The sequence below is a fragment of the Sciurus carolinensis genome, chromosome 4, assembly GCF_902686445.1.
Source record: "Sciurus carolinensis chromosome 4, mSciCar1.2, whole genome shotgun sequence".
NCBI classification, from domain to species: Eukaryota; Metazoa; Chordata; class Mammalia; order Rodentia; family Sciuridae; genus Sciurus; species Sciurus carolinensis.
In genome coordinates this window covers 43,121,815-43,145,619 of record NC_062216.1, presented here as the reverse complement: position 1 = coordinate 43,145,619, position 23,805 = coordinate 43,121,815, and the positions used below count along the sequence as shown (strand labels likewise).

Below are 23,805 nucleotides of genomic sequence, written 5' to 3'. Positions count from 1 at the left end.
AAACTATGATCTGATTAATTATCAGACAGGGTTTGTATGATTCACTTGATTCTTTTTTGCTGAGATTTTTTTTTGTATAGCTTGATATACTTGAAAATAATTGGCATGATGTAAAGACTTTTATAATTCAAAGTGTCCTTTTGGTACATTAAGGTTTTAATTGTGTTGAATTACTATGTACTCTTGTTGCCAAAGTGCAAATGTTTGTAAATTTCAGTTTATAACCCTAGTAGTTTTTTGTTTTTTGTTTTTTGTTTTTTTGCTGTTGTTTGTTTGTTAGGTACTGGGGGGATTGAACCTAAGGGAACTTTACTTCTGAGCTATGTCCCTAGCTCATTTTATTTTTTATTTTTTTTTTATTTTGAGACAGAGTTTCACTCAGCTGACCAGGTTGTCCTCAAACTTACCTGTGCTGGCCTTGAACTTGTACTCCTACTGCAGCAGCCTCCCAAGTCACTGTAATTACAGGCCTACTCTACTGTGCCAGGCATAGAGCATTTATGACTTAATGATTAATCTGTACAAGTGTAAAAGTTTAATTTGGTTTTAACTTTATTTTAAGATCGTGACTATATAATGTAACATTTCTTCGTTTTGCTTTTTACCAGATTACTTCCTCCACAATTTCCTCAGGAAAAACCAGTGATCAGTGTTTATCCACCAATACGGCATCATTTAATGGATAAGCAAGGAGTGTATGTTACTTCTCCATTAGTAAGCAATGTACGTGTGTGGTATAACTTTTTTCAGAGTACTATAACAAGTGTATTACTTTTCTACTAAATATGTTTGCAATCTGAAATTCATTTAAAAATTCATTTTGGATTTAGTAATTTTCAAAAAAATATTTCACTTTACATGGTAGATAATATCATGTTTAATTAAGATTGTGCCTTAAAAGTTTTGGATATGGTGTGGTTGAAGTTAAAGGACTGTAACTTAAATATAGTCTCAGTATTTACCTTTGAACTCTCAAACTATCATAGATAGTAAAAAATGGAATTATTTTAGCTTCATTATTGATTAAATGGACTTCCAACCTGATTTGCTAATTACCAAATACTTATAGTATTGATTATATAAGAAAATGTTGTTAAGTTATGGATTGCTACTGTGTTGTTTTGACATAAAACCCTTTGCTTTTCTGGCAGTTCTTGACATGCAAACTGGATTAAGATTTAAAATGACATTATGCCAATGAAACTTTATAATCTTTTTTTAAAAGTGATTTTAATACTCATGCAACAACTTATTGTTACTTTCAGTTTACAATGCATTCAGATCTTGGGAAAATTATTCAAAGTCTGTTGGATGAGTTCTGGAAGAATCCTCCAGTATTAGCTCCTGCTTCAGCAGCATTTCCATAGTAAGTATATTTATAACAAATAATATATTTGTACTTATAAAAGAAATCAATATGTAGTTTAAAAGATTGAATGATATTAAAAGATAACCCTGTAATCTTCAAAGGTATCCACACTTTTCAGAGGCAACTATGTCACTGTTCTTCTAACATTTACCTTCCTTTTTCTGAATAAGTAGTACATGATGCTGTTTCTCAATTCTGTCATTTTAGATGTTATGGATTGACCTGCTATTATAATTGATAGCTACATTATAATAATTTAAGCTAGCTTTCAAAAAGTTCTCTCCACCTTTTCCTCCAAGTGAAATATCATGATTTTTATTTAAGTCCATGTTTGGTGTTTTCATTACTTTGACTCTAAATATTACCCATTTCTGAGCCAAATATGTTACCATTTTTACTTTTTTCTGGAATTAGTAGTTACCTCATTTTGCATTGATTTTGTGTTTTTAGATCTTAAATTTCCATAGAGCTTTGGGCAGTTCTGAAAAATATCTCTTACCCCTTTTTTCACATCTCAACAGTCAGGCCATCTCTAGGTTCTGTGGGGTTTTTCTGTTTCTTTGTTTTTGTTTTTCCTTTTGCTTGCAGATAAAGTTCCATTTTTTCCCTTCCATTCTAAGTTCTTCTCTATGATTATTCCATAGCTCTCATCCAGGAACTTCCCTTATCTTAGGATTTTCCTTTGCCACTTTATTGTATTGAACTCCTGACTTCTTGGGTTTCATTTTATTCTTTTTTTAAAGCTACCTCCTAGTTTCTTCCTGTAGTTTCCTGAGTAAAGGTATGTTCTAGTTATTTAGGGTGTATAACAAATTACCCTAGACATTGTGGTTAAAATAATGAGAACATTTTTCTTGATGAATCTTTAATTTAGTGAGGAATTGGTGTTGATTACTTTCACTTTTGCATTAGCTGGTGTGGTTTGAAGTCTGGGAGTTGAATCATCTGAAGGCTCTCTTAATTCTCATGTCTGGCAGTTAATGTTGGACAAAGGCTGAGACCTCAGTGGAAGCTGTCAGCTGACACCTCTATATGGGGCCTCTTCATGTAACCCGGGCTGCTTCACAGCTTGGCAATATGGGTTCTGAGGGTGAGCATACCAGGAGAGAGGTCAGTCAGCCAAGAAACTGCGTCATGTTTTGATGTAGCCATGGATGTCACTCAGCATCATTTCTTCTGCATTTTAAAGTCCCACCCAGGTTGAAAGGTGAAGAGGAAATAGATTCCAACTGTCAATACAGTAGCAAAGTTCAAGAAGAGGATATGGGACTGGAAATCATGTGGTAGCAATTTTGGAAAATACAGTCTGTCACAGTCCTGGCCACAAGAATTCACCTCTTTCCTATAGTCAAAAATATATTAATTCCCTCCCCTGAGAATTTCCAGAGTTCATTTTATTATAGAATGAGGATCTTATCTGGAGTCCAGGATTTTACTAACTAAATCAGGCTCCTGGACAGTTGAGGTTTTTTTTGCTGAGCACAGTGGTACAGGGAGATTGAATGTTTGAGGACAGCCCCAGGAACTTAGCAAGACTCTCAAAATTTTAAAAAAGCCCAGCACCTCAAAATAAAATAATTTCTTTTAAAGGCCAGGTATGTAGCTCAGTGGTAGAGCACATCTGTGTTCAATCTAGTAGCACAATTCTTCTTGTTCTGAAGACAAGTGAATTAAAATGACAAGGGTGCTGCCCCTGATATACCCATCATATAATGGTAGAGCAAGCCTAGGATAACCACTGTAGACCATTCCACTCAAAAAAGGAGAAAATAAAAACCATAGAAACTGTTGGTCCATAGCAATTGTGAAATCCATCTGGGAACATTTCTTTGATTGTGACTTAGCCTAACTTCGTGGGAATGATTTTTCACAGAATAATTTTGGATTCTTGGTTTTGCCTTCTGAGTCGTTCTTCCTTTCTATTCAATGTTAGATCTCGGGCTATGGATATAGCTCAATGGTAGAATCCTTGCCCACCTCTGCCACTGAGCTAAAGTAAGAGGCTTATAGGCAACAGAGTAGTACCTTCAAAATTCTGAGTGAAAAAGCACACCAACCTAGAACTTGAACTATACCAACTATCAAGTGTGAGAACATGTTAAAGACATTTAAACAATTTTTTTTTTAAGTCTCAAAATGTATCTTCCAAACCTTTTTGGATGGAACATAAATTATATTTCCCAAAAATGTCCATATCAATACTTCTGGTCCCACATGCCCTTTCAGAGATTTGCTACTTACCCATCAAGAAAGAAAAGCTCATTTCCCTCCCTTGAATCTGGCCAGGACTTAGCAGTTGCCTCAACAAATAGAATGTAGGGGAAATGACACTTTAGCAGCAAAGTGAAAGAAGGCATTATGCCTTCTTATAGCTGTCTCTCAGGGAGTTCACAGCTCATGCTTTAAGGAAGACCAAGCCACGTAGAGAAGCCACATCTAGGTATTCCAGCCAACATCCCCAGGTAAAGCTCTTGAGAGCAAGCTATGGTGTGTACAGCATACATGAGCTTCTCTGATGAACTCTGCCCAGACTGCAGATCAGTGAGCAAAAAAAATGTCCTCCTTGTTTTAAATAATAATATTGTAGGTAAAATGTTGTGCAGCCTTAGTAACCAGGATGGATGTTGGAACCTGGAAGTAGAATGCTACTATGACACACACACACATATGGAGATCATGGGAGTGGCTTTGGGAGGAAGCAGAGGTGAAAACTGGAGTACTCACAGAAAGTGAATGACTGAAGGACCTCAAAGAGACTTGTTAGCAGTAACAGTGGAGGGGAGCTCTGTGTTACTGAAAGGTTAGCCAACACTGTTGCTTATGATAATGTGGAAAACAGAAAATGCACCTAGTGAATTGGATGATCCAGCTGAGGAAATTTCTAGGCAGTGTTAAAATGCCACCCAACTTCTAGCTGGTTGTAGTAAAATGAGACAGGAGTTAAAGAAAAGACTTCCTGGATTGGAAATAAGTATGCACCTAATTCCCAGCTTTCCTCAGAGTCTCAAATAAGGAATGTCCTAAAAAGCAAAGTTCAAACACAGAGTATTACGGTAGAAGATCCTTTGCTAATACTTCTAAAAGAACCAAGGCACTGCCTCAGAGAACTACCCAGTAAGAAAAAAGGCCTGCAGGGTCTTCTAAAAATCTTAACAGCATTGTTTTTCAGCAGTCTTGCTATGTCTTGTGGTTGCTTTTGTCTGATGAAATAAATGAAAAATGGATTCATAAGAACATGAATATTTTAAAAGAAAGAATTATATCATCTTGGTCTACAAGGGATAGAGATAGTATAAAATGAAAAGAAATCTTTGGATACTTAAACTTCTATAGGCAAGAAGCAGTCTGAAAAAACTACTCATCTATAAATAAGGGTCTATATTTTTTTCCTTCTTTTTTTCCCCCGCTGTGTTGGGAATGAAATGCAGGAGGGCCTTGCCCATGCTAGACAAGGGCTCTACCACTGAGCTACACCTCAGTCTTTTCTTTATGAAACTTTTTTTAAACCTTTTATTATAGCTCTTAGAAGTATCTAATTTTCTTATTCTGCTTGTTTATATTCTATTTTCTCTTTCCTGATATTTCATTTTTTTATTTATGAATCCTTCTACTTAATTTCCAGGAACTTTTTCTTATTCAGAAGTCTTTGACACTGCCTACAAATCTTAGTCAGCTTATCCACTTCTTTAGGTACCTCAGCCTTCTCCCCTGCACCTTTTGTCTTCCTATTATCTACATCCTAGAATCCTGAGTCTTTATTTTTGAATAAAGATCTGGATATGCCTTATTCAAAAACTGTATTTCCTGTGTTGTTTATTGGTAAGGTTGGTTATGAATTCATTCAACCTTTTTGAAAATACAAGCCCACAAATTCACTTTCTGCATTTAAAATCAGTTCTATGATACAATGCATAAATCAAGTTTAATGCGTTTCTTAGATTATTTTATGAGTTCTATCTGCTACTGAGTTCAAAATAAAGCAGACTGGTTTAGAATTATTGAAACTTTAATTCAGTGATAGTATAGATATTCTCTGAATTGGTCATATTATTGTTAAATAACTCGTTATCATGTACTTACCCTTTTAAGATAAAGATGAGCTATCCTTTGAAATAAACAAGCTTACCAGAAAACTTTTTAACTTAGCTTTTTGAAGAGATCATATAGTCCCCTTGACTTAAAATTCAAAAAGTGAAGGGGGTATAAAGTGAAAAGTCTCCCTTCTACTTCTTGATCTCTTGCAATTTAGCTGTTCTCCTTATTGACATACAGAGTTGTGTGTGTGTGTGTGTGTATTTCCTAAGGCATTTTATGCATATACAAGGAACTATGTATGTGTTGTATTTTGTTCTCTCCCTTTGTCCTTTTTACACAAATTTTAGCATACTATTTCCTTGCTTTATTATTTGGCGTGTTTTCATGTTAGTAACTAAGGTACTTTCCCATTATTCTTTATGCCCACAAAGTATTTATTTTATGGATATACTATAATTCATTAACAAAAGTCCTTTTGATTGAGATGTTTGTTGTTTCCAAACTTCCCTAATATAGGATCATGCTTCTTTGTTGCCCTCAGTGCCACAGTAAATAGTTTTCCCAAACATGAGTTATATTTGTTGAATAAATTCTAGAAGTCATATGCATAGTTGTAACTTTGATAGATACTGCAAAATTGCCCTCCATAGTAGTTGTACCAGGTTTTTATATATACAATGTCTATTTCCCCATATCCTTTTCCAATACAGGATGTTATCAAAATGGATCTTTGCCTTTTTATAGGCAGAAAATGATGTTCATATTTTAGTTGTACTTATCTTACTAACAGTGAAGGTGAACATTTTTTCTATGCTTTAGAGATGTTTTTCTTTCTTTTCTGTAACCAGTACTCCTCTATTCTTCACTTTGTCATCGGATTGTTAGTCCTTTATCTGTAGGAATTCTTTTTATATTAGAGAAATTATCTTCTGTGTGTGCTGTGAGTTTCAAATGTTTTCACCTTTGTTTTGTTTATTTGTTTATGGTATTGAGGACTAAACCAGGCCTCAGGCATGCCAAGCAGGCACTCTTACCACTGAGCTAAATCCCAGCCCTATTTGTCTTATAAAGGACTTGTCATATAAATATTTTATTAATGTATGGAATTTATCATTATTTTCTCTTATGACTTCTGAATTTGGGATTACAGAAAGTTCGTTTCCACCTTAAAGCTTAAATTTTCCAATGATTTCTTCCAGTTTAAGAATTTTTTTTTTTTCTTCTTTGGTTTTGAGGATTTAACCCAGGGGTGCTTTGCCACTCATCTACATCCCTCATCCCTAGTCCTTTTTAAATTTTAAGACAGGGTCTTGCTGAGTTGCTAAGGGTCTCACTAAGTTGCTGTAGCTGGCCTCAAACTTGCTGTCCTCCTGCCTCAGCCTTCTAAGCTGCTGGAATTTCAGCATGTGCCACTGCATCTGGCTACACCCTGATCTTCTAAGATTTATTTTAAAGCATTTTAATCCTTAATCCATTAAATTTTTATCCTATTGTAAATATGAAACTCTGACTTGAATTTAATTTTGTCCAAGCATTCCAACACTATTGACTGTTCTGTTTTTCACTTATATGAAATTTGGCCTTTATTACATCTTAATTCCCACGTGTTTGAGCTTCTTCTGGATTTTATATTTATTCCATTAATCTGCCTAGCTATTCATCAGTACTGAGATTTAAAATTTTTTTTTATTATTAAGGTCTTATAATTTATTTTGCTGTATGGAAAGGTTATTACCTTTTTACCCTTCTTTTTCAGATTTTTTTATTCTTTTTTATAGGTAAAATTAGTTCACTAGTAAACGCTTCAAAATCTGTAATACTGTTTTCATCCAACAAAATTTCAACTCAGGTTAATTTGTAGCGTGAAATGAAATAATAGTATTCCAACAGAAATGATTTAAGCTTTACGTGTTTTGAAACATGTTTTAAACATACTATAAAGTCCTTTACCTTTTACATGTAACTAATATAAACTTACTTTATTAATTCAAATATTGGCATTTACCTGATTCTCAGTCTGCTTTAAGGCCTGAATTCCCACTTTTTTTTTTTTAATAAATTGATACTCTGAACTTTTCTAAGGGGGAAAATGTTAAAAGTAAAATGTTTATCTTACAAAAATAAATACTGACTACATTATCCTCTAATTAAATCCCAGCGCATAATGCTATGCCACTCAATATATATGTGTATATCAATCTATTTTTAATGTCTTAACATTTTTTGCAAAATGTTAAAAGTAAAATGTTTATCTTACAAAAATAAATACTGACTACATTATCCTCTAATTAAATCCCAGCGCATAATGCTATGCCACTCAATATATATGTGTATATCAATCTATTTTTAATGTCTTAACATTTTTTGCAGCTCATGTGTATGTGTAATTTTTCTTCAAAATTTTCTAGAAAAGTGGTCTTACCTTTCAGTTAGAGTTTGCCAAGTACAATGAAAGTTATTAAGCAGCATCCCCTTGAATAAAGTTTCTGGGTTAAATGTTGTTCTCTGCTCACTCTATGAGGAAACTGATAACAGTAGAACGCTGAAAATTCAAAAATGGCCTATTAACTTTTACTCTTAACTGCTTGAATTATATGCTTTCTAGAGTAGTCATCTTTTTTTCAAACCGAACTCTAGTTATCTTTTTGTGGGGGTTATAATTTATCAGCTTATATAATATTTAACTCAGGCATATAATTACAACAAGTATTACCAAAAACAGAGTTCTGTCAATAGAAATGATGATTATTGTTATTTAGAACAATGTAGTCATAATTTTCTATACTTCACACCTAAATCTGATCTAATTCTCTTTTTTCTCTTTAGCCTGTACAGTAACCCAGGTGGGATGCCTCCTTATGCTTCTCAGGGCTTTCCATTTCTTCCTCCATATCCTCCACAAGAAGCTAACAGGAATATCACTTCTTTGTCTGTTGCTGACACTGTTTCTTCTTCAACATCAAGTTATACCACAGCCAAGCCTGCTGCTCCTTCATTTGGTGTCCTTTCAAGTCTGCCATTACCTGTTCCCACAACGGACACTTCAGCACCGGTTGGTGTCTTTAGTAGCCTATAGTTTGTGCCCATGAAGTATGCATTCAGTCAGCAAACACTTATTATTTATTATGTGCCAGCTTCTAAACTAGGCACAAAAATATAAAAAAGATTAAATAACATTTTTCTACTTCAAGTAACAAACTCAAAGAGGTAACTAACAAATAATCAAATAATGGCCAATAAGGAACTTTTTGAGACATGCTAGAGTTACGGTGGAGATACAGTTGAAGAAATGGCCATTGCTTCCATAGACCAAGATAGAACTAGTAGTAGGGATGCCTTTACAAAAAATGTGGTTCTGGTTTTTTACCACTTTATTACTAGTGCCCAAATCAAGCCTGATGCCTATAGTATATGCTTAGTAAAAATTAGCCAGATAAATGAATGAATGCATTTATGCCTGATTTTTAGACAGGGTCTTCCTGGCCTCAAACTTGTGATTGGCCTCCTTAGTAATTGGGATTACAGGCACACAGCACCATGCTCAGCTCTTGAGGCCAGATTTTGAAAGATGGTTATGAATTTGTCAGGATAACAAGAGGCTACATAATATATTCTGTGAGGAGTAATAACCTTGACAAAGGCTTTGCAGTATACCTCAGGTGGTGTTTTTGTAAAACCACCTATGATAGATTTCTCTGATTGTCATGTTGGGTGTGTGCAAAAGCACAAGGACTGATCATGTAGGTGAAGCAGGTGTCAGATTGAGGAGGGGCTACTATAGCATACTAAGGGCTTCAAACATCCCATTGGTTTAAAAACTGTATGTTCTGAGGCTGGTTACTTGCCATGTGTGATGTTACAGAAGGAGAGACCAATATTTGGTGCATAAAACATTCAGAGGGGAGCTGGGGATATAGCTCAGTTGGTAGAGGGCTTTCTCAAAAGCACAAGGTCCTTGGTTCAATCCCCAGCACCACAAAAAAAAAAAAAAAAATTTCAAAGGGATTTGAAAATTTTCCCTTTTAACCCTTAGTGAATATCACTCATAATAATACTTAAACGCTGTAAAACCTTATTATATTAAAAATTAGTAATTTCAAAGGTTGTAATCATTTAGAGTATAAACCCAAGTGGACTTTGTTTTTCAGACTTTTTTATCACTGTGTTAATAAACAAACTGCAATGAATATTGACAAAATTATAAGAGAACTTTTCAAGGGTGTTCAAGTATAAAAAAATCACATATGTTCAAACAGTGGATACTATGATCTTTAACTACCTTGTTATCTTATGTAACCTAGATATATCTTTTCAGATTACTGACAACTTGTCAAGTTTTTCTATACTTAATGTCTTTCACTTAAGAGAAATATATTCATCTATATCCATGAAATCCACTGATATTTCCCATACCTGTTACAGATACTCTGAAGAGATTTATTTTACAGTCATACACTTGCCCATGAAAGAAAGCTAGCACAGGCTCTTAAAAGGCCCTCACCAAGAAAAAAATAAGAAGTAACCTTATATGTACAAAGTTACACTGGGAAAATAAATAAATAAAAAGAAAGGAGGAGGAAAGCATGGAGCATAAGGGCCATATGAATGAAAAGCTGATACGATCATGAAAATAGTTATGGGAAGTAGTAGATTAAAAATTATTTATATGTAAAAGGGAGCAATCAAAAAAATGGCTGAAATTTAACCCCTTTAAATTCTTCTTTAGATAAGCCAAAATGGTTTTGGTTATAAGATGCCAGATGTTCCTGATGCATTTCCAGAACTCTCAGAATTAAGGTAAAAAAGAGAGTAAAGTTGGGATATATTTTATTTGTAAATATAAACCAGATTATCATTTCATATTCATATTTAAATGAAAAGATTAAGAAATCTTCACTATCCCTATATTGTGATTGTCTTAGGGGGATAATTTTTAAATCAATTTTAGCTACTACAGGTTACATTTACTGAGTGAGTAGTCTATACCGAGGAATTTTTCTATATGCTCAGAGTGAAATATTAGTTACTAAGGTAACAAATCTTTTTTTTTTTTCCTGTCACTTTCATTCTTTGAAAATTATTTCTCGATATATTTATACCTAATTATTTCAAAATGTATCTTGGCCTATTTAGATCTTTCATTGTTCCTTAATGATAATAATTCTTTAATGTTACCTTGTTGCTCCAATATTTTATTAAGTAAATTTTTTTGTTGGTAGTTTGTTTGAATCAGGATTCAGAAAAAAAGTGTACCTACTGTATTTGAATGCTAGCTTTCTTAAGTATCTTAATGAACCATTTCTCTCTGCCTTTATACACACACGTATACTTACATATACCTATACCTACACGTAAATAAATGTATTTACATAAGTACAAATACACACTTATACATGGACATATATATATATATGTATTTTATACATAGATTATTATGTATTTATTGAAGAACTTGGTTGGTTGTCCTATAGAATCTCCCACATCTACTTTCCAGTATGGTTAATGTTTTATATTCCTCTTAGGTTATAATTAGCCTTCTTACATGTACATATGAAAATTATTTAGAATCCTATCAACCAAATAAAATTGAAAATTTGTGAGTATTTATCATCATGGAGAAATACTAGATGACTGATTTTCATTAACAACATATTTCTTTTGTGTTCTAGTTTATCACAACTCACAGATATGAATGAACAAGAGGAAGTATTGCTAGAACAGTTCCTGACTTTGCCTCAGCTGAAACAAATTATTACAGACAAGAATGACTTGGTAAAAAGTATTGAGGAATTAGCAAGTATGTTTTCCCTTATTTAACTTCTTATTTCCTGAGCAAAACATGATCTTTATCTGGAAATAACCAGAGAATTTATCTTACAGGAAAAAATCTCCTTTTGGAACCTAGCTTGGAAGCCAAAAGGCAAATTGTTTTAGATAAGGTGAGTTAATGATCATTTTGAAGACATTTATACAATTTAAAAATAGAATTAAACCAAATTTTATTTTCTTTTTTAGTATGAATTACTTACACAAATGAAATCTACTTTTGAAAAGAAGATGCAGAGGCAGCATGAACTTAGTGAGGTAAGAGTCTAGTTTTCTTCCTTTCCTATGAGAACTTTTCATCCTGGTTTGCATGGGCCACATTTCTTTGACTATTATCAGCTACCATTTGTTAGACATCTTTCTGTACAAAGCCTGATACCTTTAAATATAGATGGGCAGTTCTGTTATGAGATACTATAAATCATTTGTGTTTGTGTCAGACCATGTTTAGTTACAAAACAGGAAAATATAAAAGCCCCACAAATAACTTCTAGGTAAGTTATAAAAGCAGTGTAATACTTTTAGTAAAACCTACTAATAATTAAAAAAAAAACAAACTTCAGGCTCACTTATAAGCTTATGTACAAATATTTTAAATGAAAGTTATCAAATTGAAAAGTATAATATATGAAAGTATTTTATAAAATTCGGCCTATATCTGAAAAAAAATAAACCTTTAAAAATAAAGATAATGGAGGAAATAATCTCTATTGCCTACCAATAAGTCATCATAATTAATAATATTGTATTTCCTTCAAAATAAAATTTTGGAAGATAAAGCCAATGTAATAAAACATTAAATAGAAATAAAATAAGAGCAAACAAAAAGATGATAAAGGAGAATATAATTTATAATGAATTTCAGATATGATTATCCTTTAGAAAAAAATAAGAATAGTAGCTAATATTGAGCAATTAATGTGTGTCTTACACTGCACCAGGATATTCATATATATTGGCCTATTATTACCCCAAATCCTACAAGACAGATATTGTTACTATTCACTATTTTCCATTTTATAGAAAGTTTTAGGGATCAGAGTCAAACCTAAGCAATCCTGCCTCTCAGAAAATGTGTGAAAATCAACTGAAATAGTCTTAGATTCATATTGGAAATTAGTAGATGTTAAAGAAGTTTTTAATAATAGTTAACATCATTCCTTTTATAAACTCTTAGTAAACTAAGAATATAAACTAATTTTTATTTGACAAAAAAAGTTAGAAATCAAGTGTAAACATCACATTTAATTACTGAACATTTCCAGAATCTCATTAATGTTGGGAATAAGAGAGTAGTGCCCCATTGTCACAGCTGCATAATATTGCTTAGGAAGTTCTGATCACTTTTAGGCAGGAGAAGTAAAAGGTACACTAGAAAAGATGAGGTGAAATAGTTGTTTACCAAAAAATAAGCAATCAATAATCCTAGAGAGAGAAGAAAATTTTCACCATGTGTTCTAGCAATTAGTTCTAGCAATTAGTACTCCAAAATGAAACAGAGGAAAAAAAGCTTTTATAATAGCAACAAAATTATAAAATACTTAGAACTGAACCTGATGAAGTAAATTAGTAAACTTTATTTAATGACATGAAAGAAGTCTTGAGCTATTTTCTAAGACTATTTAGAGCAACACAGAATATTCATGGAATGAAAGATACTATGTTCTAAACACTGCATTCTTCCCCAAATATTTATAAACTTATTGTCTGGGGTTGTAGATCAGTGGTAGAGCACTGGGTTTGATCCTCAGTACCACATTAAAATAAATGATTAAATAAATAAAATAAAGGTATTGTGTCCATCTACAACTAAAAACATTTAAATATGTATACATATAGTTAAAACCAAATTCTTAGAAGTATTTTTTAAAAACATCTTAATGGATTTATTCTAAAGTTCATCTGAAAGACTAAATGGGTAAAAGTAGGAAAAAATAAAAAGGAAATAATGGAAAAGACTGCCCCTTTCCACTATCAAAATACACTGTAAAACCTCATGATTTAAAATGATGTAGTAGTTTTTATAGAAAAATAGTTTCATATAGTTCAGAAATAGACTCATATATGTGAATGATTCATTAGAGAAAATTGAGGATTCAATAAATTATATACTTGGTTGTCTAGTGTCCATTTACAGAAAGTAAGATCATTATACATATAGCATATAGATTTGTACAAAAACTTTCTTTTGGAAACCATAAACAGTCAACTATCTCTCTAGGAGTTTTATTGTTGTTATTTAAAATTACAGTGAGAAAAACTTTTCTGAGCATTGTAAGAGGAAGAAGCATAAAGGAAAATTGATGTTTCATTATGTACAAAATAATTTTTTAATTTCAAAAATTGTAAAATCAAAAGTGAAATATGAAAGAGAACAAATGTGTGTAGCAATTTGTGACAAACAACTATTAATGGCAATGGTCAATGAAAAGTGAAGAAGAAAACAAGAAACTCACAAGAGAAGAAATACACATGTCCAGTAAAGATTCTGTTTAACTGTTATTTTGACCCCTGAAAGTTTATAGAGGAATTACCTGAAGTGATTCTTGAAACACTTAAAAAAATAAAAAATTCACACACAAAATAAATATCTTGATTCTGGGGCTTTTCCCTAGATGTGTTCACTCAAGATGCTCTGGAGATTATGCATATTTTACACATTTAAAAACTATATTACACGATGGGGTACTAGAGTGCAGACCTCTCCTATTTTATTATATTACCCAGTACTTGGTCTAGTGTTTGGCACTTAATAGATACTCATTATTTAGTGAATAAGTAAGTGGAAGCATTTGAACATATGTGATATTTTACTTTTTTATAAGAAACAAAATCAAACATCATCCTTGTGAGCCAAACTTGTAAGACTTGATAATCAGTTTTAGCAAGGGTGATAAGAAAATGGTGCATTACTGGATAGTCCTGTATGTGATATACTCTATACACACTAGGATGGCTAATCAAAATAGTTTTACTTCCTACATTTAGAGCTTTGTCCTCTTTGAGTTAATTTTTGTATATGAAATAAGGTAGGATTCTAAATTTATTCTTTTGCATGTGGATTGCCAGTTTTTCTAGCATCATTTATTTGGAAAAGACTGTCCTTTTCCTGTTGAATGGACTAGGCACCCTTGTCAAAAACCATTTGATCATACATATGAGAGTTTATTTTGGCTCTCTCTTCTCTTCCATTGCTCTATGTTTTTATGTCAGTACCACACTATTTTGATTAATGTGACTTTGTAACTTTTTAAATCAGAAAATATAAATTGTCCAACTTTGTTCTTTTTCAAAATTTTTTGCTTATTTTGGGTCTCATGAGATTCCATATAAATTTTAGGATGGGTTTTTCTATTTCTCAAAAAATTGCCAATGTGATTTTAATAGCAATTACATTGCATCTGTAGAACACTTTGGTTAGTATTGTCACCTTAATCATATTAAATCTTCCAGCCCATGAACACGAGATCTCTTTCTACTTAAGCTTTTAATTTCTTCCAGCAGTTGGTTTTTGGTGTACAAGTCTTCCACCTCTTTCGTTAAATTTAATCCCATCATTTTTGCCATATTGTATTCATGAGAAGTGAGTCACTAGGTCCAGCCCACACTCCAGGACAGAGGATTAAACAAAAGCAGGAATACCAGGAAGAGGTCCTTAAGGGGTCATCTTAGAGGATGCTTCCCGCAAGCATTTAATTCCAGAGTTCCCAGGAAAGTACAATGATTTGCCCAGTTTCTCATTTAGTAATTTGCAGCCAGTGGATTGGTTTTTCTTGTTAGGTATCTACCTTATAAACAATAGCTAAGGACCTAGGTGGACATTATAGGGTAGCAGATTTTCTCAAACTGAGGCTACTAGGTAAGGCTTCTAGTAAATGCTTCTTGATACCTCTACTTCATTTCCCTCTAAGGAGTATTTTTTTTAATAAACAAAAATAGTGTTTGATATATATATATATAGAGAGAGAGAGTTTGTTTGTTTGTTTGTTTGTTTCCCCCAGAGTTGTAGTGCAAGTGCCCTACAGGCAAGATTGAAAGTAGCTGCACATGAAGCTGAAGAAGAATCTGATAATATCGCTGAAGATTTCTTGGAAGGAAAAACTGAAATAGACGATTTTCTCAGTAGCTTCATGGAAAAGAGAACAGTATGTAATACTCTTCAGTTGAGGATGAGTGACAACATAATATCAAATTACTTAACTATATCCATGAGTAAAACACATCAGCACATTACTGAGCTGGGGATTTGAGTGCTATGAGAGGAATCTGAAGAGCCTCTATTGAGAAGGATAGCAACACCCCATTCTCACTATCACATTAAACCTGCTTGTTCTGAGTGTACAAGAAGGTAAATCAAATAACAGTTCTGTTTGAAAAATGATAGTTCTGTACCATTCTGTGGAAGCTAATAATTCAGCCTTGTTCTAGTTAACAGTTACAGTATACTCCTCAATAACAACCATTTTCACAAGTTGTTTAATGAGAATAATATATAGATTAAAAACATTTAAAAATAATTAATATTTTCAGTTTCTGTTCTGATATTTCCATTGTATTTAAAGAAAAAACAAAAAAGTCTGCATTATAGTTTCTTGTCCTTTAGTAAAGTCCTAAATGTTTACAAAATTTCTCTAAGCATATTTTTAAAATAGTCTTTTATTGGTAATTATAAGACATGAGAAACATGTCTTTTTATATGCAGGTGTGGCTGATTTTTATCATCTGCAAGTTTTATGAAAGAAAACTGAAGTTCATAGAGTTAGTGACTTGCCTATGTTATAGTAGTAAGGCATTGACTTCTGGTCTATTATTTTGTACTACATAACTACACCTTAAGTTTGTATTTGCTAAATTTTCCTGATTAATCAGGACTTAATTATTTCCATTTTTTTCTTTTTTTTATTTTTACAGACTGCATTTTGATTCACTGTACACAAATGGAGTACAACTTTTCATTTCTATGGTTGTACACAGTATAGATATACACCATTCGTGTAATCATACATGTACATAGGGTAATAATGTCTCTCAGTTCACTGTCTTTCCTTTCCCCACCCCCAACCTCCCCATTTCCCTCTACACAATCCAAAGTTCCTGCATTCTTCTTTTACCAACCCCCAAACCCCCATTATGTATCATCATCCACCTGTCAGAGAAATATTTGGCCTTTGGTTATATTTTTAAGACACAGATATTTTTAAATTAAATAATAAGAATTAATATAAAGGATCAGGATTTGTATTGCATTCTGGAATTTGCAGGCAAAAGCTATCTTTTAAATAAATGGCTTTTTGGATTCTTGAATTCTGAGGAATAGCTACTTTAAACATCCAAAACTTGAAATAGTGTCCATTGGATAAAAGGATTACATCATAATGTAAGAAGTAATAGGCACATTTTTGGAGATGTGACTGATATTTTAAATAATTTATCTTCTAGATTTGCCACTGTAGAAGAGCCAAGGAAGAGAAACTTCAACAGGTGATAGCAATGCACAGCCAATTTCATGCTCCACTATAGGTAAATTGCATTTCAGGTTGACGTCTCAAGGCTATTGCATAAGTAAATGTTAATAACAGTGCTCGTTCAGACTGTACTATGTAACATATAGAATGCTTTGTATTACATATTAAATGGTCTTGTATAAATAAGCATGTATTCACTAGAAATCTTTTGGATATTTCCACAGTATATTTGCTTAGGTGAAATGTTGTTTCAACACCAGATAACTCCTTATGTAGAATTATAAGTTAAGTGTTGATTTCTTTCAAAGTATGGAATGTGCCGTATTACTCGGCTTCCTTTCAGATGTAATCCTAGTGACCCAGGAGACTCAGGCAGAAAAATCACAGGCTCAAAGTCAGCCTCAACAACTTAGTGAGACCTTGCCTCAAAATTAAAAAAAAAAAAAAAGTTCAGATGTAGTTTGGTGATCACCCCTGGGTTCAATCCCTACTATCAAAAAAGAACTTTTGGTTTTGCAGTCTTTCTCTTTTCCATCTCACACCAAGATTATTCAAGTGATTTTCTGGCTAATCCCTCTGACTTTAGGGTTTTCCTTCCTATACAGCACTAACAGAATGGTTTTCCTAAAGTACCATTTCTGTCATAAAATATCTCTTCTCCAGAACCTGTAATGAACCTGCAATGTCAGATTTCTCTGTGGTTTTACTGTTTCCATAATCTGGCATATATTTCAAATCATCCAATTTAATTTGCCATTTTCTCCCTATGTTGTCTTACATGTCATATTCTTCCTTCTACCACTCTTTGTTCATGTTCTTAACTGGTAAGAGTCTGTCCTTTTTCCTCCCCGCCTGTTTTGTTTTAAGAATGATTTGGTTGAATAAGCAAATCTCACCCTAGCAAGATTAAGTAAAAACCTAGGTAGCCAGGCACAGTGGCACGTGCCTGTAATCACAGTGGCTTGGGAGGCTGAGGCAGGAGGATTGCTAGTTCAAAGCTGGTCTTAGCAACACTGAGGCACTAAGCAATTCAGTGAAACCCTGTCTCTAATTAAAATACAAAAAATAGGACTGAGGATGTGGCTCAGTGGTTGAGTGCCCCTGAGTTCCATCCCTGCTACCCCTGCCCCCTTCACAAAAAAAAAAAAAAACCTATGTAGTTAGATAATGCAGGGATACATTATAGAGCTGAAGTGAAGAAAGTACAGCTCAGTCACCTGTGAAAACTCTAGGAGCCACTTAACCAAAATAGCTCCTTCTTTCTTCATGCTTTCGAGGGCTACTTGTTTCTCATTGTTGCATCTGTTGTTGTTTGTTCATTTTTTGTTTTTTGGGGTACTAGGATCAAACCCATGATCTTTTGCATGCTTATCATGTACTCTACCACTAAACTATATCCCTAGCACTTTCTTCTCTCTCAATTTACCCCTCAACCATTGCTTCCCTCATACTGATTATATCAAATCTGCAGTTCAAGCAGCCATTTGAGAAAACAAGAGTCTCTGGCATGCTAACACAAATTCCCAGGGAAGAGATGGGTGAGATACCCATCCTGGCCTAATCAGCTTGGCTTGATAATTAGTGTCATGTGGTCCTCTGCCCAGTAAACCAGGCTAAAAGAGTGGACTTTAAAGGAGCATTGTAAGTTCTCTAAAAAAGGAAGTGGGCTTCATGTTTTATTTAAGCCAATATCATACTAAAGAAATATCTAACTGATTTCTAATTGTTATATGCTTATTTATGTAGTAAGAGGTATAATATATAATACAAAGGAAGGAAGTGACTGGAATTTCTTATCTCCAGTTCAAATAATTCTAACTCCTTGTACTTTACTTATGCCAAGTCTGGCAGGAATTGTTTTGTATCTTATTTCTAATCACATTGTAAATTCCCTGTCTGCAGATACCAAGTTGCATTCCCCACAGCCTGAGAAGAAAGTAGACACTGAGTAATTGCTAATTTACACAAACATACTAAAATTTTTTCCTTACCCCTGTTCCCTCATAATCAAGTGATAGGAAAATTTTGGAAGAGAATGTAAAGGGATGAAAATTTATCACCTCAAATTAAATCTCAGATTTTTAAAATTTTCTTTTCTTTCTAGATTTTCCTGAAAACGTGAACTGCCAAGAGGAAAATGGAACATAAAACTTAAGCACATTGTTTTATATTTATGATTTGCAAATTGGCATTTCATCATGGGGGCTGAATTCAGATATACTATATAGATTGTACACAGAACTGAGACTGATTTTGTATAGATCAAAATGATTGCTATGATCTTTGCTTTGGGAAAATTTTCTGCACTATTTGCACTAAAAATGTTTATTTATTGTTGATAAACTCTATCATTTAAGTTCTGCTGCTATTCCTCTTATTATTGATTAAATGCCTATGCATGTAATTTTAGCTAGTTTTCAGTACTTTATAAAACATTTAAATTTGTAGTTTTAATTCAAAGCTGCCTCATTTCTTTATCAAGAACGGTGTGCTATTTAGATTATTTTCCTCTCAACCTTTTTTGAAGAAATTTTCAACTGTGGAAAGACTTTTCTCTTTTTTTCTTTCTTTCTTTCTTTCTGGATGATAAAACTTTCAAGGGCAAATTGTTTTTAATATTCATAGTGTCAGGAAACATCAGACCTGACAATGTGCCATCTCAAGTAAGTAACTTTTAATACCAACAATAAATCAAAAGAGTAAACCAGCTGTTCATATATTGTTTTATTTTTACAACTAAAGATACATTTATGTTGCAATACAGTTAAATAAATATTTTACTTAAGAAAATGACTGGCTTCATATAAACCAGTCCAAAACAAACTTGCAGGCTAATTCTTAAAACATAAGTATCTGATGGGTTTGTTGTAGGATGGATATGTGTTCTAAATTCCTAATGTTAAAAACAATCTTTTTGTTAATAAAAATAGATGCAAAAAAAAATCAATGAATTTTCCTTACTGTTTTGTAAATTAAATTTTCCTGAGAAAAGTTTTATAGTAATAGTAAAAGTAATATTTAGATTTTTAAGCAGTCCTAATTTTGAATGAATTTAAATGAATTTTTCTCTCCATTTGTACTGTGTTCAGTAATTTGCTTCTATGCCATGTCACCAAATGAACATATTCTATGGATAGCCCTAAAAGACTCTGAAGGGAGAAAATCTTGAACTATATATCTGAGGCTTGGTAAGCTAGTACCTAAATCACAAAACAACCTAGTGCATATTTTTGCTTAAATTTCATCCCCCTGTGATTATCATTTCAACATTTGCATACAGTACAGATTATCTTGTCTTCATTTTTCTCTTTCTTATACATATCTTTAGCAGTAGAGTTTTAGGGGAAAGACTTATTAGAATTGAAAAATACTTAATACTTAGTCTATGTTTGTAGATAAATATTCACATGGACTAAAAAAGTATTTTCTGTTGGATGCAGAAAATAGCTTTTATTAATTGCCTGTCTTGTTGGCACTGTGCCAAGGGCATGCTATTTAATCTTCAAAATGCCCAGAAGAAGATAAAATTATTCCTGGTTTGTAGGTGAGATAATGAGGTAAAGGTCAGTGTGTCAAATTTGTGAAAGTCTTTTGGGCATTCAGAACTTTCCTTATTGTATGTGACAATATCTGGTGTGATAGCATTGGCCATCAGACATTAATATTCACAACAATCACTACAGTAACTAGAAGATATAGCATTCCCAAACTTTTACAAATAAATCAGGTAGCTTTCTTGGAAATAGGTATATCCCAGAACAAGAGGCCAGCAGAACAGAGCCCTTCTAAAATAGCATTAATTCATTTGATCTACAAATTTTATTAAGCACCTACTAAAAATAAGGCATTGTGGAAATACCATATAAAGATAACTCAGACATGGTTTAGGTATTTAGGTGCTCATCTACCTCCTGTTCTGCCGAAATAAAAGTATATATGTATATACATAATTTACTTCAATTAATTTATCAGATAACCTCTTAACCAGTCATTAAATAAAGAAGTTTGATCACAATTATCTGCATTATACAAATTGATTATTTAGTTCAGCTATAGGTTATGTATGTCATTTAGGCTGGAAAGAATTTATGCCTGAGTGAATTTGAGTTCCATGACTGCAATAAACTTAAATGATGTTTTGCCTAATGTTTTGGCTATATTTCTTTGTAAAAATTGGTTATAGATATACATGCCAGGGTAAATATTCTCATTTTACTTTACTATATAATAGAAGACTAGATGGAAATCAAAATTACAGAGGAAAACTTAGGAGTTTAATAGACTATCTAGGACAGAGATTCATTATGGATAAAGATTTAAAGATTAATATCTCAAAAGAGAAGAACGTTCTAAATCAATGAGATATATACTATATTAAAGATAACCATTTTAAAGTTGAATGAAATTTCTAGGAATAGCCTAGAGAATTTTTATTAGGATAGAGTTTGTTGGACAAATAAGGTTTAATCATAATCTATATATGATTAAATTGAAAGATAGCTCAGATTTATGTGGTCTTAAAGAATAAATGTTTATTCTAGCATTTCCCCGTACTTTTCCTTACCTTCCTTTATTCTATAAAAAAAGGTCAATTGTTGGTTTGCTTAATTATGATCAAAATTCTTACCTAGTTCTATCAAATTTACCTTAATATCACTCAATAACAAATCACTTGAACCCTAATTACTAGTTAAGAAGTAATATGCCCATATCAGTTACATATCACTTCATTCCCTTTGCTTTAAATCACTGCCCTAAATAATAAAACACTTCCTGATTGCAGTTTGATTTAAAATAAAAATGTAGTGTTAAGAGCATTTAGTCTTGTTGGATTGAGGGTGTTCTTTCAAGGCTCTGTGAAAGCACAATGAACATTTAATAAGCAGTAAATGTAACCTTTTATATAGAGTTCAATGTTAGTTACTTTTAATAAGTAGAATAAGTGAACACATAATGTTTTATAAAAAGATTGAGGGAACTAAAAATTTATGGCTCTGATGGAAGAGGTCACATTATAAAATTAAAATTTAATGTATCAAATTAGACTATTTGCTTTCCCAAATAAATGCATAGTCCTTTTTGGCATAGATACTATTTCATTTTTTAAAAAGTATTGTTTTTATAGACTTACACTCCCAACTGGAAAAAATTAAAGTTACACCCTCAGTTTTAGGCAAAAATGTTTCTAAAAGTAGATAACTACAAGAATGGTATGAAGTGAATTACATATGTTATAAAAATGTAAAAGCCACTGACTCTATATCCTAAGTATTTATTAGGAGGGTATTCTCTATTATATACATATATTACAGAAAATGAATGGCCTTTCCTTGTATTTAATTTGGGAACTACTCAGCAGAAAATACTCAGATTTTGTATTCTTAAAGAATGTACTTGCTTTTTTTTAACATTAAAAGAGTATTTTATATTACATGTCTTTAGTATATTAAAATAATTTCTATTTTTAAATATGCACACAGTTAACAATTATACTGTATAATTTCATTTATGTATATTACTATGCCCCAAACCTTTCAAACTACAGATTTCAGCAATGTCACTTTCTTGCCTTTTTTCTTCATCTTATCCCATTTTTGCAAAATGTAATATATTCGCCAATAAAAAAATTCACATTTAAAATATTGATGTAAGTTATTAAAAGTAAGTTTAATCCTTCTACATTCTAGAACTAATATTTCAAAGTCATACCTTGTGAATATTATTTCTCTCTATTCAAACATGACAACTTTACTAGGTTCCTTCAAATCAAAAGTTCTGGTTACCTAGTAAAGTTCTGCTTTTTAGCAAAATACAGGGCAAATCCTATTTAAGACTAGAGAATTTGGCTGTCTTAACTGGGATTTGCCCTCGTTGATATTTTACCCTACTAATTTTTACAATATTATACTTCAGGAATCAGGCTGGTGGTTGGCTCAGTCTTGATAGTGTAGTCTCTGGAATAGTAATGAAAGGTTGTTATTAAGAAAGCAAATATGATTTGAATTCATATGTAAGAGCCAGAGAGTGAATGTTGCTTCTACTTTATTAGGTATTAGACCCATCTTAGAGAAAAAGTAAGTTATAAGTTTTTTCATTTTTTTTAAATGATGAGAAACAAAGAGATTCCAGAGAAGAGCAACAAAATTATCAACAATTCAAAATATATTATCTAAGGAAAAGTTAAAGTGATTATTATACCTGAAAGATAAGTTTAAACAATTTCAAAACTCCATAAGAATATAAGACATTAACCAAAAATGTTATATCTCATCAACATGCCCTATTTTTAGAAATACTGATAATAGGGTCAGAAGATAGAAAACACAAATTATGCAACTGGAAGTGAAATAAGAGTAGGGATTCAAGACCATAACAAGTGTGAGGAAAGAAGGTCAAGGGGCTTTTTGAGGAGATGCATGCTATGACAAGGAAGATTTATATTGGTAACCTCATGTGATGACAGAAGGAATTGCTTTGCAGTGAATACAATTTTAATAGTCTAGAATGAGTTTCAAAATGATGAATAATTTTTCCTTATATTTAATAAAAGAAGTGGCTACTTCCTGTTCTTCAACATCTAAATAAACTAAGAGTTGGACAGTTTTTCCATTTTCATAGCTACATTTTACAATTCTCAATGACATGTCCCATATCCTAGGTTATTTTTATTCAAAATTGCACCATGCCCTTATTTTTGGAAGTGTTTCTTGATTGTCCTTCACTTTGGAACTCCAAAGGGAAACTTCAGGCAGTGAGAAACACAGCTTCATCAGAATCCCGGTCCTTACCACTGTCTTCACTCGGTGCACGCTCACCACCACTTGGAGACCGGCAGCTTAAATCCTCCACCCCAGACTCTTGATCACTGTTCACTGACAGATCTGGATCTGAGCTTTTCAGATTGTCTTGAGTTAGAATCAGAGCAGAATCTTCATCACCCTGTGAAGGGCTTCGGGATGGAAATGATTTCATATTCCCACTGTAATCCTGGGGAGTGTTGGCTGTGCTGTTTTCTGAGGTAGAAAACCCTGAGTGTTTGCTGGGTTCACTTTGTTTATTACTCTTCACTGTAATGTGATTTAACTGGACTTTCTGAATTTTTTCCAGCCT

The 23,805-nt window shown here is 32.6% G+C and overlaps 2 protein-coding genes across 2 annotated transcripts in view; one reads left to right on the top strand and one right to left on the bottom strand.

Moving 5' to 3' along the window:
• Vps37a (VPS37A subunit of ESCRT-I) overlaps positions 1-19,402 on the top strand; it is a 26,236-nt gene extending 6,834 nt beyond the window's left edge. Inside the window, exons 3-12 of the mRNA XM_047549956.1 lie at positions 609-723; positions 1,266-1,366; positions 8,231-8,456; positions 10,131-10,201; positions 11,074-11,201; positions 11,285-11,343; positions 11,420-11,488; positions 15,232-15,375; positions 16,670-16,750; positions 18,800-19,402. Coding sequence (XP_047405912.1) covers positions 609-723; positions 1,266-1,366; positions 8,231-8,456; positions 10,131-10,201; positions 11,074-11,201; positions 11,285-11,343; positions 11,420-11,488; positions 15,232-15,375; positions 16,670-16,750 — 994 coding nt within the window. The 3' untranslated portion in view covers positions 18,800-19,402. The remainder of the gene's footprint in view (positions 1-608; positions 724-1,265; positions 1,367-8,230; positions 8,457-10,130; positions 10,202-11,073; positions 11,202-11,284; positions 11,344-11,419; positions 11,489-15,231; positions 15,376-16,669; positions 16,751-18,799) is intronic.
• Positions 19,167-23,805, bottom strand: part of Mtmr7 (myotubularin related protein 7) — a 108,577-nt gene continuing 103,938 nt past the window's right edge. The window contains exon 14 of the mRNA XM_047549955.1: positions 19,167-23,805. Coding sequence (XP_047405911.1) covers positions 23,440-23,805 — 366 coding nt within the window. The 3' untranslated portion in view covers positions 19,167-23,439.